The following is a 14808-nucleotide window of genomic DNA, read 5'->3' on the forward strand; positions in this document are numbered from 1 at the left end:
GAACTGGTGTAATAATTTATTTATGTACCGACACAGACTTGGCCTGAAGACCTGGCATCCTACATTGAAGGTCTTGCTCAATGGAATTTCTGGATAAATTCTTACTAGTTTATGTGACATTTTTTTCAGGCTGCTTCTTCAAATGTGATTTTCCTTTTGCTTTGAAGCAAAGCTGCGCACTGCAACTGAAATGCCATCCTCAACACATTTGAAGTTGCCATTTCTTTATAAGAAAAAGATCGTCCTGACCGGGCTGGTGACCCTCTCCAGAAAACTGGAGGCTTCCTCCATTCAATGGCAATACCAGGAATTCTGAAATGGGAGGAAAAGCTGTCTTGTGGTCAATCTCTTTTAAGCATAGAGATTGTGTAAATTCCTTATGTGGGGGAGGGTCCTGAGAGCTCACAGAGTATAGAAAAGCTAGCTCCAAGGAGCTCAGGCAGCAGGAGGGTATGGTGCTGGAGGGCGCTTTGTGGAGAGAGTTTGAGAGCCCACCCATGTAACTCTGATGATGGAATAATAATATTTACTTTACATATGACTGTAAAAATGATGACTTATTTACAAGATATATTGCACACTGTAATCATGTGACTAGAGAAAACAAAGGATCCAGTCCAATGAGGAAATCTTACATATGTATTGACCAAACTTTTAAAACAGTGGTTAAGGAGTCATCCTACCTTCCCAAATGGGAATATCTTCTTGGAATTAAATGATATTTTATATGCAAAGGAATCAAACGCCTTGACTGGTATAAGTATTCTGGGCTTATACCGCTGTTAAAACTGAAGGCCTATGTTCATTACAGGACAATACTAAATACGAAATATGTGCTATAAAACTTCCAAAAACTCTGTGGTTTTTAAAAAATGCCCAACTTGGTCTGAACTTGCCTTCCTCGCATCCTCCCTGGTTTCCAGCTCATTTCCAGGGGTGTCTGTGGTGCCTCTAGAGAAGGTGTCCCTCATGGGGACACGTGTGGGTCACCTTCCCCTGGTCAGCATTAGGTTTCACTGTACCGGACAACAGCACAGGGTGGCAACTGGGCAGGTCAAAGGATCTTTTCATAGAAGACCCTGAGGAAGCCGATGATTTTTGAGACATCTTCAAACACCTACACACCAACTGATCTCGCAACTCTGGCACTTTTCATTAGTAGTGGCCAAACTAAGATAACAGATAATACATCATTCATGTACTGTACTTTTTCCACACTTCTAATTAACAACATACTTCCAGAGTTAACATGAGACTATGCAAGAAGAGCAGACGCATACAGAGCTGTACAACCGTGGCTGCAAGGTATTTGCATGAGAAGTTCCAAACTATCATCATAAAAGACCCCAAACTATGCTACAGGAACAACTGCCGGGAATGGAGGAGGGGCCAGAAAGGAATGCGATCATCTGCCTGCTCAACAGATAAATCCGATATATCACTTTTTAAAAAGTCTCCTCTTACCTGGTAGGCGGCAGTGGCATCTGCACCTGGGTCGCCCCCTAGTCCCGAGAGCTTCTCCTTCAGCCTGTGCTGAGAGCTATGGCGGAGGCAGTAGATGAGGCCAGAGGCCAGGAGGACGCCCAGGATGCAGGCGAGGGAGACCAGGGTGAGCGCGATGAACTTGGTGGAGTCTTCTTGCTCCGCCTGAGGAGGCAGGAACTTGAGTTTGCTTTTCTGCAGAACAAGGAGAGAGGGGTGTGTTAGCTCCTGACAAAGCATGACCTCCTAAAAACACACGTCTCCAAATGCAACTTGAAAGTGGAAAGCTCAGCCCCACAGGACGCTGTGCTGGCCCTGAAGCCACAACGGGAGGGCCCTGCCGAACAACCCCCGTCAAAGGAGAAGCAGAAGTCATTTGAAAATAGCACATCGCAGATTGCAGCGTGCTCAAGAGGACAGTCAGAGGCATCACTTTTTCCCTCAGTGGTGGCTGTTTTTCAAATTTATGTAAAGTATTTGGCAGCTAATTTGCTGCCTTAAGTAAAGTATCCATCCCTTCTTCTAACTGGGCACAGCAGTTTGTCCAGAGCTTGCACAATGATTGTCGGGGGTGCTGGGGGGAGGCCAGGCTTGGTGGTGGAGGAGTGTGGGCAGGCCTGGAGCCTTCTGCAGCTTCAAGTAGCCACGAAGTCCAGCACATCTTCAGCAACAAAGGAACGTGGGACTGGCTCTGTGCATCTTCACAGAACATTCTCCCTCCCAGACCAGGGGATTTGGATCCACCTGTCTTGAAAGGCGAGCACTGGTCGAATCCCACCTGACTCCAGTCACTCTCCAGGAGTGGCCTGGTGCAGAACACAACACTTCGCACCTACGCACCTACGTATTTTTCCTTGAAAGGAGCTGCAGAGTCTTTGGAACTTCACTTCTCAGCGAGGAAACCCCTTCAGATTCTCACTGCTTCTTGGGGGGTGGGGGTAGTGCTGGTGAAAATATGAGGAAGCCCTTTCGGTGCATTTCACTTGTCTCCACGTGCAAATAGTTGCACGGCTCTCCCCTCATTAGCTTCATTAGAAGGTATATTAGCAACAATTAAGGACGCCACAGGAAAACGGGAAGGCCGCCCCGCAGACCGCGCGCCCTGCACAATGACTCGGGGAGTGAATGGGGGAGCACGCCCGGCCTCGGTCCTGGCTGCTACAAGATGAGAACAATTAGCAAACCCCTTTCCACCACCTAATTTCGCGTGGTAACAAAATGGATTTTTCCCCATGAATGCCTGGCCGGCCTATTCATTATCTCTCTTCTATTAGTAATTTTCTGCTCCGTATTCAGCCTCCCAACTCTTCATTTCCTCCCGTCTCCCAGCGTACACAGTGCCTCTTATGTCAGGCCGGGCCCGTTTTTATCTTGTAATCATAAAGGCCACCAAAGCAATTATCGCCGGTCTTGACTGGAAAAGCTGGTCATTAATTAGCCTCCTTTTGCCTTCGGTGCAGCGGATTAGCTGGTGCCGGGACTGAGTTAATGGAAACGCGGGTTAAATGAGAAAAGACGCCCGGATTTTCCTGCCTGGATGCGCGGCTCGGAGGAGGACCTCGAGGTTCTCGACCGGCGGGAGGCGGTGGAGCCGCCGCGGAGAGGGAAGGGAGGCTTTGGAAAGGGAGGGAAGGAAAGGGGGAGGGAGAGGGAAAGGGGGGAGAGGGGGAGGAGGCGCGGGGTGGGGGAGGGGAGTGGGGAGGGAGCCGGGAGGGCGAGGAGAGGCGGGAGCCAGGGGAGCGGCCCGAGGCCCGCTTGGTCCGGACCCCGCAGCCGCCGCTGGGTCTCGCCGCTGGGTCGCCCTTCGCGTGGAGATCCCGTCCGCGCCCCCTCCCCGGTCTCCCCTCCCCGGTCTCCTCCCCTCCCCTCCCCCTCCCTCCAGCCCACACAGCCTCTTCCAGAAAGAAGTCACTCTAGAGCCGCGCGACCCAGCCCCAGAGTCCGCCGGGGTCCGCCCACCGGGTCCCCTGCGCGCCTCTCCCCGCCCCTCCCCGGGCACAGCCCGTTCACGAAACCTAGGGCTCCGGCCACGCGCCGCCTCCCCCGGGCCAGGGTCTCCTCGGTCCCCGCGCGGGCGCTGGTTCTCCCGGGTGGGCGGCAGCCCCGCCCTGTGCCCTCCTGGGTCGGCGCGAGGGACCTCAGAGCGCGCGGGGGGCTCCCGACGGGGAGGAGCGGCCGCGACCCCGGATGCGAGCGGCATGGGGGTCCCAGCGGCGCCGGGACAGGGGCCGGGTCCTCTGCCCACCCCAGGGTCCATGTTCGCCTGCGGGGCCGCGTCCCCCGGAGCCACACCTGGGCGGGAGGGCTTTTCCCGAGCGCCCGGCCCGCGCCCCTCGCGGCCCCTCGCCCCTCGCCTCCCACCGGTCCCGCCTAGCCTTGGCCGACGGAACAACAACAACAAAGGAAGCGGCGCGACCGGCGGAGGGGGCGCCCGCCGTCCTCCCACCCCTCATCCCGGCCGGGCCGACGGCCCCCCGCGCCTCCATCCGCCCCAGCGCGGAGGCGACCCCGGCCCTGCTGCCCCGGCGTCGGGAGGACACCGCGCGCTCACGTGGACGACTACGGCCGGGAACAGGGACTTCCCGAACCTTCTTACCCCGCGCCGTGAGGCCCACACGCGCGCGGTGACCACCCTGGTTCTGAGGGGGCGGCGGGGCCACGGCGTGTGGCGGACCCGGCAGTGTCACCCAGGCTGTGCGCGCGGGTGTGTGGGGTTCCCAGGCGCAGGGCGGCCGCCGGCTCCGGCTCCCCGAGGAAGGGGCACAGGCGCTGCCCGCGGTCACTCGGGCCAGGTGAGGGCAGGGGACGCGCGGGGGCCGGAGAAGGAGGCCTGGCCTGCGGGAGGCAGGAGGGACCCGGGGCCAGCCGAGGCTGTTCCCAGGGAGGCAGACACCTGCTGTCGCCGGGACCCTCGACGTGCTCCGCACGTGCGGGAGCGCAACCGGGCCTGCTTTCGAGGCCTCCCTTGGCGCGCTTGGATTTACTCAAAGGTCAAAGAAAAATGTCAAGGACAGCCATTGCCCGGAGAGCTCCTAGCTCTCCTCCCGGGTCCCCGCTGGGTCCCAGGAGTCCCCGGAGGGGAAGAAAGGAGCCCCAGTGCCCTGGAGTCCTGTCTCCACCAACCTCGCCCGGCTCCCTGCTGCCTGGGCCCGCGCTGTCCCAGCAGAGGAGGGGTGGGAGCCGCCCCAGGCCCACCTCCCCTGGCCGGTCCACAGGGAGGCCCCTCCTGCAACCTGGGAGAGGCCGGAGGAGGCCCGGAGGGCGACCGCGCGGGGCCGCGGGACCTGCACAGCGGGGGAGTCGTGACCGCGGGCAGCGCCGGGGCTGAGGGCGAGGAGGGTCTTACTGCAGGGGAGGGCGGGACGCTGGACAGAGGGACCGACTGGGGTCCACCGGCCTGACATAGAAGTCGCTGGATCCCAGGGCCCAGCTGGGAAACCCGCCTCCTAACCGCCCGCGGGCTCCGCAGAAGAAACCGAAGAAAGAGGTCTTCCCTCCACGCCCAGGACGGTTTCAAGTGTCCCACCCAGCGCTGAGCAGGAGGGTGATGCGGAGGGAAAAACTGTTGGCTGCAAGTCAGGTCTTAGGAATCCCGGAAGAAACGAAGATTTAAAGAATTTTTTTTTTTTAAATGATTGAGTTCCAATAACTTTACAATGACTTGACTCCCTTCCTTTTTGTGGAGTTAAAAAAAATCTTAAAACTCCTGCTAGCCGTGGCCTTTAAGAGAAAGAAATGAGTTTAAAAGTGAGTTTGAGGCACAGTCTTGACCCAGGTGTGGCTTTGGTGGTCCTCAGCGCCTTCTCCCCCATAGGCACCGACCCCCCAAGGCTGCACCACGGCGGGTGGACCCCGAAGAGAGCCCAGACTAATTAGAGGCATCTTATCAGTCTTGACTTGAAATTGAAAGAAAATTATGTTTAAATATTTATGACTTTGACATTTACAGTCAGGCGTTTTTTAAAAGCAGAACACCCCCTTCTGTACAGCAGCAGCTCAATGACTGAAAGTTTGGAACAGAGGAGAAGTGAGGAGGAGGAGGAGGGAGAAGGAGGCCTGGTAACACAGCTGCAGGGGTGCGTCCCGGGTGGGGGAGATGCACAGATAGGCACACTTCAGTGCTGAGTTCTCAGATGCAGGAATAGTATAATTTAAAAAAATAATCAGGAATGATTAAGTTAATTTTATCCCAGGTTAGATCTATCTTGAGAGTAAGATGAAGTACAATATCGCATATTTCTTCCTCTCAACCGTCTGCACCTGCAACTCCTCAAATTTAGAATATACAGTATTGCAAAAGTTGTGATTCAAAATAAGTGTATGACCACAGAGAGAATTTGTGGAGCTGTCTTAGAAATTAGCATCTGCAGACACTGTCCTGGCCAATTTAAATTATTTTGACTGTGCCCGTGAGTGGAGGTGCATGAGGCTTCCACCCCATGCCCTTGTGAGCCATTTATGGAAAAATGCCTTCAGAACTTTTTTAGCTGTCCATATGGTAAGCTTAAAAGAAGAGAAAAGAAAAAAGGACATTTTATGCCCAAACTCAATTGTGAGAGCTGATACAGCCACACAAATACAAAACTTTATGGTAAATATGTGTTGACAGGTAGCCAGATTTAGTCCTTTTCCAAGGTTGTGTGATATAACCAGTTAATAGGAGTAGTTCATTTTGTGAGTCACCGATGTGCAGTATTAAAATATGCTTGCATCATAAAGACGTAGGGACACAGGTGCTCAGTGCCAGTTAATATTAAACTTCTAACATTGTTGATGCTTTCATTTGTATCATTTCTAAGGAATCAGATTTCAGTCCCAGCCTCATCCTATGTTTGTGTGCATTTAAATTACTAAATACCTTTTTCTCTTAAAACTTAGAAGTCAGTTTTAGAGACCATTAATGAGTTGCTGTAACAAGTTTATCTTTGGTTTGCTGGATGAATCCTCTTAGAATTATTAGGAAATTTCATTCTAAATTTACTAAAATGTATTACTAAAATCTAATACTGACTTTGGGGCTGATCAACATTTTAAGTTTTCAGGCCACAGCAAGTGATCCAACTTAAAAACATGGGGGAGAGGTGTCTTAAAATATTTTAAAAGTATTTTTTAAAGCTGTTAACTGAACTATTTTTAATTTGGAATTTGCCACAGAATTCTAATAAATGAGAGAAGTCAGGCGGAAATAATCATGTATTAATTCTCTGCATTACAAAATCTTTTCAGAAGCTATTATCAGAGCAAGAGGCACTGCGGTCTGAATTCAGGGTGGGAGAAGCCCTTTGTGCAACTGAAAGCTATTGTTCCTCTGTGCAGATGAAATTGTACTTGCAAATCTGCCATTCAAGTGGCCAAAAAACCCAAAAAAGCAAAAGAAAAGAATCTTCAAGAAAAAATTATTCTTAAATGTAAACTTTAATGAAAATAAGTTGGGATATACTGTTTTAAAATGGGCTATTTGTTGAGTTTTTCCAGGCATACACTTAAAAGTGAATATACAAGAAAGGTAATAAATTGTCTATTTGCCATCTTTAAGCACTCCTAAAACATCAGTTTTAAAGAAATACTGTGTTTTAAGACATCAGGGAAGATTTATGATACTGATGTTCAAAGGGGGAAGCACCCTTGTGCAAACTAATTTTTAACCAGCAGATTGTCTCCGGTGGGAGAGAGGGACCCAGAGGCTGAGCAGGGGAAGGATGCCCCTGAGAAAGCCGCCCCCAGCCTCTTTCAGACTCTCCGCTGGCGTTTTCATGACACCCAAACTCAGACTCAGCAGATCACACTTAAGGCACCGGCTCCTGACCCGTTTTTGGCCCGCCCGCCTGGTCCCCAGGCCTGCCCGAACGCACGCGCGCCTTCCACACCAGGTGCTTCCCGGGACGGCGCCTGGCCTCCCCACCCCGCAATAACCAGACCCTCTTCAGGACTGGGGGGGGTTTCCACTTTGCCTCCTCAACCCGGACTCAGAAGCCCCAACCCAAGACCCGCCTAGCGTCGCTTGTCAGGACCCCTCTGTGGCACGACTTTGAACAGAGGGCGAGGGAAGGGAGGGTCAGCGTTCGGCCCCGTCCCCTGCCTCGGCTTTCTCCCCCGCTTCCCCGTCCCTCCCCCCTCGCCGGTTCACAGCATCCCCACAGGAGTCGTAAAGATCAGGCCCCAGCGCCGGACACAAAGGCCAAGGGTTCCCGGGAGCCGCGGGTATTCAGAGCCAGGAGAGGGGTCCCGGCGCGGAGAGTGCTGCGGCCCAGCCTCCTGGCCATAGAGCGCGCCGGCCGCGAGGGAGGACCAAGGTCCCCAACCACGCCAGCGTCCACCCATGAATCCCGGCGCTCGCAGCCCCCGGGCCGCGCAGCCGCCACCGCCGCTGTCTTCTCCGGAGCGCAGAGGGGTGTGCTTGGGAGGGGGCGGGAGGGCACTTTCCTCTGTGTCGGTGAAAAGAAGAGCTTCCAGCTCCCTCCTCCGCACAAACCTTCACTTCCTCTCCTGTTCGATCGCGTCCTAAAATCTGGGATCGGCGACGCAAGGACAGCCTGGTTTTGCGAAGACCCCTCGGACACGCTGCGCCCCGGACTCCAGGCGGGTGGCTCCACGGTGCCGGCCGGGACGCGCAGCTCGGGAGGCGGGACCACGCCCGGGACCCCGGGGCCGCTGTCCGAGGACGGAGGTCGGTGACTTGAACCGCGTCGTCCTCAGGGCTGTGGCGGGGCCCCTCTCCCAGCCGTCCAGCCTGCAGCGCCCAGCTCAGGGCACTGAGGACCAAAAAGGGCGGGAGACTCTCTCCGGCCCTAAAAGGCAATTGTGCTGAGATTTTAACTCTAACTTGGGGGTTCGCCCCATTCCCTGGAGCAACGCTTCTCTAAAACCACGGAGCAGGCCAGTGTTCGGAACTGCACAGGTAGTTACTAAGGAAGGAAATGAAGTCCCTCGTTCCAACAGCTTCGGGTCCAGTCACAAGTTTCTCTCTGGCGAGCACGCGGCCGCCTCACCTGGGGTGGGGGAGGCGCTGGGAAAGCGCAGTTCTCTTTGGGGGAGGAGAGATGGCCTCTCCGAGGCGTCCCCACCTGCCTCTGGAACGCCTCTCCCTGCAGGCCCCCTCGGCTCCCTCCAATTCCCCGCCCGCTGGGATACTCCCATGGCTCGGAGGCGCGCTCCCGGACCCTGGTGAGGCGGGCGAAGAGCGCCCCAAAATGGGCTGGGAGGAAAATGCGCCCACACTGGCGCCTCTCCATCCTGGCTGCTCGCCCCTTCCCTCTCCTTTCCCACACGCCTCCCATCTCTGTGCCTGCACCCCGCCCCCCGTACCCTGCAATGGTCGGAACTGCAGGGAGTGGGGAGCACCGCGAAAGGCCGAGAGAAGAGCGCTGGGGAGAAGTCCTGGAGGTCCTAGCCTCCTTGGGGCGGTCTCTGCGGGGCGCTGGGCCAGGACAGCTGCCAACCCTCCCAATCTGTGGGCTCAGAAGGAGCTGCCCTTTGCCCGCTCCTCCTCACATGCCCACCCTAGACCCACTTGGGGATGATCCCAGGCGCAGCTCTCCCCTGCCAGCCCAAGCCTTTGACAGGAGTCCTGCGGCGAGGCAGAGACCCCCTGCACTGAGCTCTCCGACGCCCTAGTTGCCCGTTAGAGCCCCCATGCGCGCCCTCCAGCCTTCGAAAGCTCTCTTCCTCGCCTCACCACCTACGCGCCTGGTGATGCCCTCGTGGGCCCTTCCTGCTCCCTCCGCCCCCATCCCAGCCTCTCTCGCCTCTTCCAGGGCCCACCCAACCGCACTACGAGCGCCCGCGCCCCGCCCGGCACCCCTGGTTACCTGCAGCTGGGCCGGCACCCAGCGCCCGCGCGGGAGGAGGTGGGGGCGTGCGCCGGGCCGAGCGGCCTCGGGGCGCAGCAGCTGCGGGTAGCGGCAGCGCCATCATCACAGCCAGCTGCTTCCCTGCGCTGGAGCCACAGACTAGCGGGGTCATCCGCTTCTGACCACAAACTTCTAGGGCGGCCGGTGGAGACAAAGGTGCCGCGCGTCGCTGCTCCAACAGCAGCGGCTGCGCGGCGGCACGGGCTCGGAGCCCGCAGGCTCCGGAGCTCTGCGCGGCCGCTCGGCCCAGCTCCGCGTGCTCCGCCCCGGCCCGGCCCCCGGGCTAGGCACGCTGGGCCGGGGCGCGGCGCAGGCGGGCTCAGGGCGGGCTCGGGACGGTCCCCGTAGGGCCGCCGGCCGCGCGCGTAGCACCAACCAGCGCGGCCGCCGCGCCCCGCCTTATATCCGGCCCGGCGCGCACCCGGCCGGCGGCGGCGCGGCTCGCGGCCCAGCCACCGGTTGCTATAGCGATGTCCCCCCCCTCCCCCACATGTTGCTGACAGCAATTGGCTAAGGGGCCGCGGCTCTCCAAACACCCTCTCCCGCCCGAGACTATGAATGGACATCAGCTTTGTCAGTCATTGGTACAACGCCGAAGCCAGGGCCTTCGCCTTTTCTTTCTTTTCAGTGTTTCTCCCTTTCATCGTTCATACTGGGCAAGTTCAGGGTAGCACCGAGGGGAGAGAGACCTCGGCCAGAAAAGTCAAGGCGCGCGGCTCTGCTGTGACCTTTGTTCTGGGAGGGGTGGGTGGGGTGCGTCGCCACTCTTGGCAAGAGAAAATTTCACGGCACATCGTTCTTTCCAGTTACTTTTTCCAGTGTTGCCGTTCGGGCCTTTTTGCTCCCTTTCCAAATGGAAGCAGGCCAATGATTCAGGGCGAGTAGACGAGAGCCCCTCTGCTCACTTTACCAGGGTCCTCCGGAGTGTTTAGGTCCCGATGCGCGTAGAAAGTGTCTTGCGAGACGCGGAACTGGTGAGACTTTTCCACCATTTGGTCCAGGCCAATGTCGGCAGCCAGCCCAAAACGCCGAAGGGAGAAGGCGGTGAAAACCCAGGCGTGCGAGCTGCGTCTTTGTCCTTCCCCCTACCCAGGTCAATGGTCTGGCCTAGACCACCGCTCTGCGGGCGAAAGGACTGGAGCAGAATCACAGGTCACGCTCGCAGTCTTTCAAGCCTGCCCACATAACCCCCGGCCCCTGGCGCAGTCAGGCCCGCAGCGCGCGAGAAGAGCTAGGGTCTCGGGGCGACTAGGACAACTGAGCACCCCCCGCCCCGCCTCCCGCCCATGCTCTCTCTCCCCAGGCCCTGGACCCCAGGCCACAGCCACAGGTTGGGGCACCCCGGTGCGCGGCGCCCCCGCGGAGCTGGAGAGAGCCGGAGAGCTGAAACCCAACATCTGTGTGTACAATGCGCTCTCCGAGGCCCACAGCTGCAGGAACAAGGAGAAGAAAGGAAGAGGGGGGCGCAGATCTTGTCACACGCAGATGACAGTCTGCGGAGGGCTCTTTAGTTTCTCCTTTTCTGGAAACCCCAGCGGCCCCCTCCTAGGCCCCCCTCTCCCACCGCCTGGCCATTGTTCCCTGCGCCCGGGACAGCTGGAGACGGCGGCCCGCGCCACTCGACGCCCCTCCCGCCGCACACCCGGCTGCCCGCGGCGCCCGCTCCCGGCCCCTCCGGGGCCAACTCCTCCACACTCCCCACCTCCCCAGGCCAGGCCCAGGCGGCGCTCCCCTCCCGTGCACTCTCCCCTCCCCTCCCTTGCACTCTGGCGCTGTCCCTAGACCTGCCCGGTGCAGAGGGCCTTGCCTGGCGCTTTTCTCTTATAAACCTAGTTCTGTAAAACCTGGGGGCGAGCCCCAGGGGGCAGGGCTCAGAGGCGGGGGTCGTCCACAGATATGAGTACGGTGCCGTCCGCTGCAGGCCCCTGTCTAAAAGTGGCCGAAGGACCCCGTTTCCTCTGACTGCAGGCCCAGGCTGAGTTCCGCATTTATTTTTGTATTTATAGGGCAAGGCCAGAGCGCTTCATAAAGCTCCAGGGCAAAGAAGTGGCCTCGCCTCGGGCCATGGTTCCCGCAGGCCTGGGCGGGCTGCAGGAGGCCCGGTGCGGCTTGGCGGGGGCGCGAGAGGCGAGACACTGCGGCGTCACTGGCGTCCTCTGCCCATGAGTGAACCCCTCCAGTAGGCGGGGAGGGGGTACATCACCTTGGCCCTCTCGGCCCCCATGCCCAGGGCAAGGCCTGCAAAAACCCCGTCACCCTGGCTCGGGGGCGGCGCGGCGGCGAGCAGGTCAGAGAGAAGCGGTACTTGGGTTCCCCCAGTTCCCGGGATGCCCTCCCAGGGACCTTCTCGGGCAAAGAGTCGAGTGGCAGCGGTTCCTGTCCCTCCCCGCCACCCTCCTCCGGTGCCTCGGCGTCCCCAGCCAGCCTCCAGGGCGACCCCAGGCCCGGCCCTGGGCAGAGAAAGAGGAGGGGAGGGGAGGTGGCGCTGGGGGGCGGGGGGCCGGAGACGGCGGGAGGAGGACCCGGGAGCCGGGGCGGGAAGAGGAGAAGACAGCGGAGAGAAGGCACGGGGAGGGGAGGGGGCTCGGAGGAGGGGACCTGCTGCCCTCAGCCTGGCTGGTAACCGGCCTCTCCATAGCAACGGCCTGCGCGCGCGTCTGTGTGTGCGCGCGTGTCTGATGTGTGTGTGCTCGTGGTGTTCCTGGGACTCCCCGCGGGGGCTGGGAGGGGATCGCAGAACCCTAGGGCGGCGACAGAGCAATCCCCTCCAGGACTGGAGGCCCGACCTCCGCGGTGCTGGGAGCGCCCTAGGGTCTGGCTGCGCCGCGCTAGCGACGGGGTAGGCTCGGGGAACGCGCGCAGGCCCCGGGATCCGCCGCTGGGGCATTGGGGCGTCCTGCCCTCGCTGCCCCGACCCTCCCGCTGCGGTCGCAGGGCCCTGGGGCACCGGGGAGTGGGCAAGTCTTCCCAGCGACCCGGAGCACAGGGGCGGGCGACGGCGCCCCCACCATGGCCCTGCCCGGCCCGAGCGCCCGGTGCACCTGAGGTCTGGGCCGGGGAGCAGCTGGGGAACCGCGCGTCGCCTCGGGGAGCTCCCGGCCAGGCCGGCTCCGGGCAGAGGCCAGAGGGGCCCTGGCGCACCCTCCCAGCCCGCGGCGACCTCGCACCACCTTCCCCGCCAGCCCGCGGCTCTCCTCGCCCTGGATCGCGGGAGCCTCATCCAGGCTGGGTTCTCCAGCAGGCGGCCGGGAGCTCTCCGAGGTGGCCGGGGGTGGCCGGTAGCCGTCTCCCTCGGCCAGGCCGTGTCCAGCCTCTCAGTCTCCACGGCGGCGCAGACCGCACGCGGCCACCCTGGGCCTCGGACAGGGCTAGGGGGACGCAGACCCTGCCGTCTGGGGGTCCCGAGGCGGCCACGGGGCCGGCGACCCCAGAGCAAGGTGGAGCCCAGTACAGGCCAGAGAGCTGGTTTTGCTTTCTTCACAAACATGACCTGACAGTGAATACACAAATAAATACAATTCTTTTCGTTAGTCCCTTTTTCCGTTGTCTGTGTTTCACTTCCAACATCAAAGCACCGCATTCCTGATTTGATCTTAATTTAATGACCTGTCTTTCTAGTGCTTTGAGGAAAGATGGGTGGGAGGTGGCACCAATTCAGTTCAATTTCGGTCACTTTAAAAATCGTGAGAGGGCCTGAAAGGTTCCATGCGGGTTCACAAGCAGAACAGCATCCTTCCTCGTCCAGGCCTTGGTGCACCTGCGGCAATATATTCTGGGTGGCAGACGGTGATTTATGTCTGAGAGCCCCCAACTCACTCCCCTTCCTCCCACCACCCCTCCTCTAAGGTGCGGCCTGACCTCAGTGGGGCTGCAGAACTGGCCCCGCCAAAGCTGAAGGCGGACCCACACTCTAAGCCCTAGAGTCTAGGGGGGTCATGAGAAGAACGCGTTTGTATTTGAGGTGCTGGTTCTTTTAGTCTACTGCTTCAGAAACTGGTAAGTTACTCGCCAGATTTCCATTCTATTTTTCTTTATTTTAAATTCCCTTTTTATTTCCAGGGCAGGAAAATGTATCTTCTAATTCTTGAAAATACTTTAGAAAAGTGTCTCGGCAATAATGTGAGACTAGATTCAGCTAATTTGAAGAATGAATAATGATGTGAGGATTTTTTCTTTTTTGGTCATGAGATCTTAGACTTCATTTAATAATAAATTTCAATTTACATGATCTCAATAACATTTTCAGAGAAAACTTTTAAACATGACACAAAATATTTTTGAGAGACATGTTGATTGAAATCATTTATATATGACAAATGAGTACATTATTCATACAGAAGTTAGGGTTGTTTGGCTAATGAATAAAAAATATAATACATGTAAAATTCTCCAAGACCTACAAAACAGCTACACAATATAAATAGTTTAAAAATGATTTGTTGATCCTGCCAATACTTCTTTTAAAGTGCATTTCACATTTGTTATGTGTAAAACTTAATGTTCTGTGATAAGAATCTCATTTTCAATTTAAGGAACACCAAATTGTTATAGATTACACATTTAAGTGATTAGAATAAATATCCCATGCACTAAATTATCAAAGAAAATGTATTTTTAAACAAAATAGAGAAAGACTGTTATGGGAAACATGGTTATTATAAAGCAAAACCATATTTCAGGAATTTAAAATAATATGGTAAGGTAGAAAATGATTTAAAAAACACCTGAGACTCTTGATTTCAGAAAGTCTAAATCAATTTTGTTTTTTAAACTAAAACAGTAATTTATAATTTTACAGTACACAAATAGTATTTAAAATACTTTTGATTTCTAAATCCATTTTTAAAAAGTATTTACAATTATAAAAATAAAAATAGATCCTTAAAAATATTGTAGGTATGTGTATAAGGCATTTCTTCATGCATATATTTAAAGAAAACAACAGTTTAAAGTAACAATGAGTGCATTTTGAAAACAAGATGTTTTGAGAGGTCAGCCTCCTAGTAAAGCATAGTAGTTGGCATTGAGATAATTTTAAAACAAAGACACTTCCACAGACAAATATAGATGACTCTAAGCTGAAATGTATTAACCACTAGTAGTTATTTTTTCAAGGACAATATTTGGAAGAGCATCAGACACTAGTGAGAAGTCCTTATTCATCATAAAAGAAGGTAAGTCCATTGCAACAATGGGGAAGTGAAACAACTGCATCTTAGTAGAGCCCTCACCATCTACCCATGCATACTGGGTCTTAGTAGAGCTCTCACCATCTACCCATGCATACTGGGTCTTAGTAGAGCCCTCACCATCTACCCATGCATATTGGATCTTAGTAGAGCTCTCACCATCTACCCGTGCATACTGGGTCTTAGTAGAGCCCTCACCATCTACCCATGCATATTGGATCTTAGTAGAGCTCTCACCATCTACCCGTGCATACTGGGTCTTAGTAGAGCCCTCACCATCTACCTGT

At 56.1% G+C, this 14808-nt stretch overlaps 1 protein-coding gene across 12 annotated transcripts in view; it reads right to left on the reverse strand.

The window, feature by feature from the left end:
• PTPRN2 (protein tyrosine phosphatase receptor type N2) overlaps positions 1–14808 on the reverse strand; it is a 1035582-nt gene that overhangs the window by 142261 nt on the left and 878513 nt on the right. For all 12 annotated transcript variants that reach the window (XM_024249815.3, XM_054560095.2, XM_054560097.2 and 9 more), the window contains one exon: positions 1465–1677. In XM_024249815.3, coding sequence (XP_024105583.2) covers positions 1465–1677 — 213 coding nt within the window. The remainder of the gene's footprint in view (positions 1–1464; positions 1678–14808) is intronic.

Source organism: Pongo abelii, chromosome 6 (genome assembly GCF_028885655.2).
Source record: "Pongo abelii isolate AG06213 chromosome 6, NHGRI_mPonAbe1-v2.0_pri, whole genome shotgun sequence".
Taxonomy (NCBI): Eukaryota; Metazoa; Chordata; class Mammalia; order Primates; family Hominidae; genus Pongo; species Pongo abelii.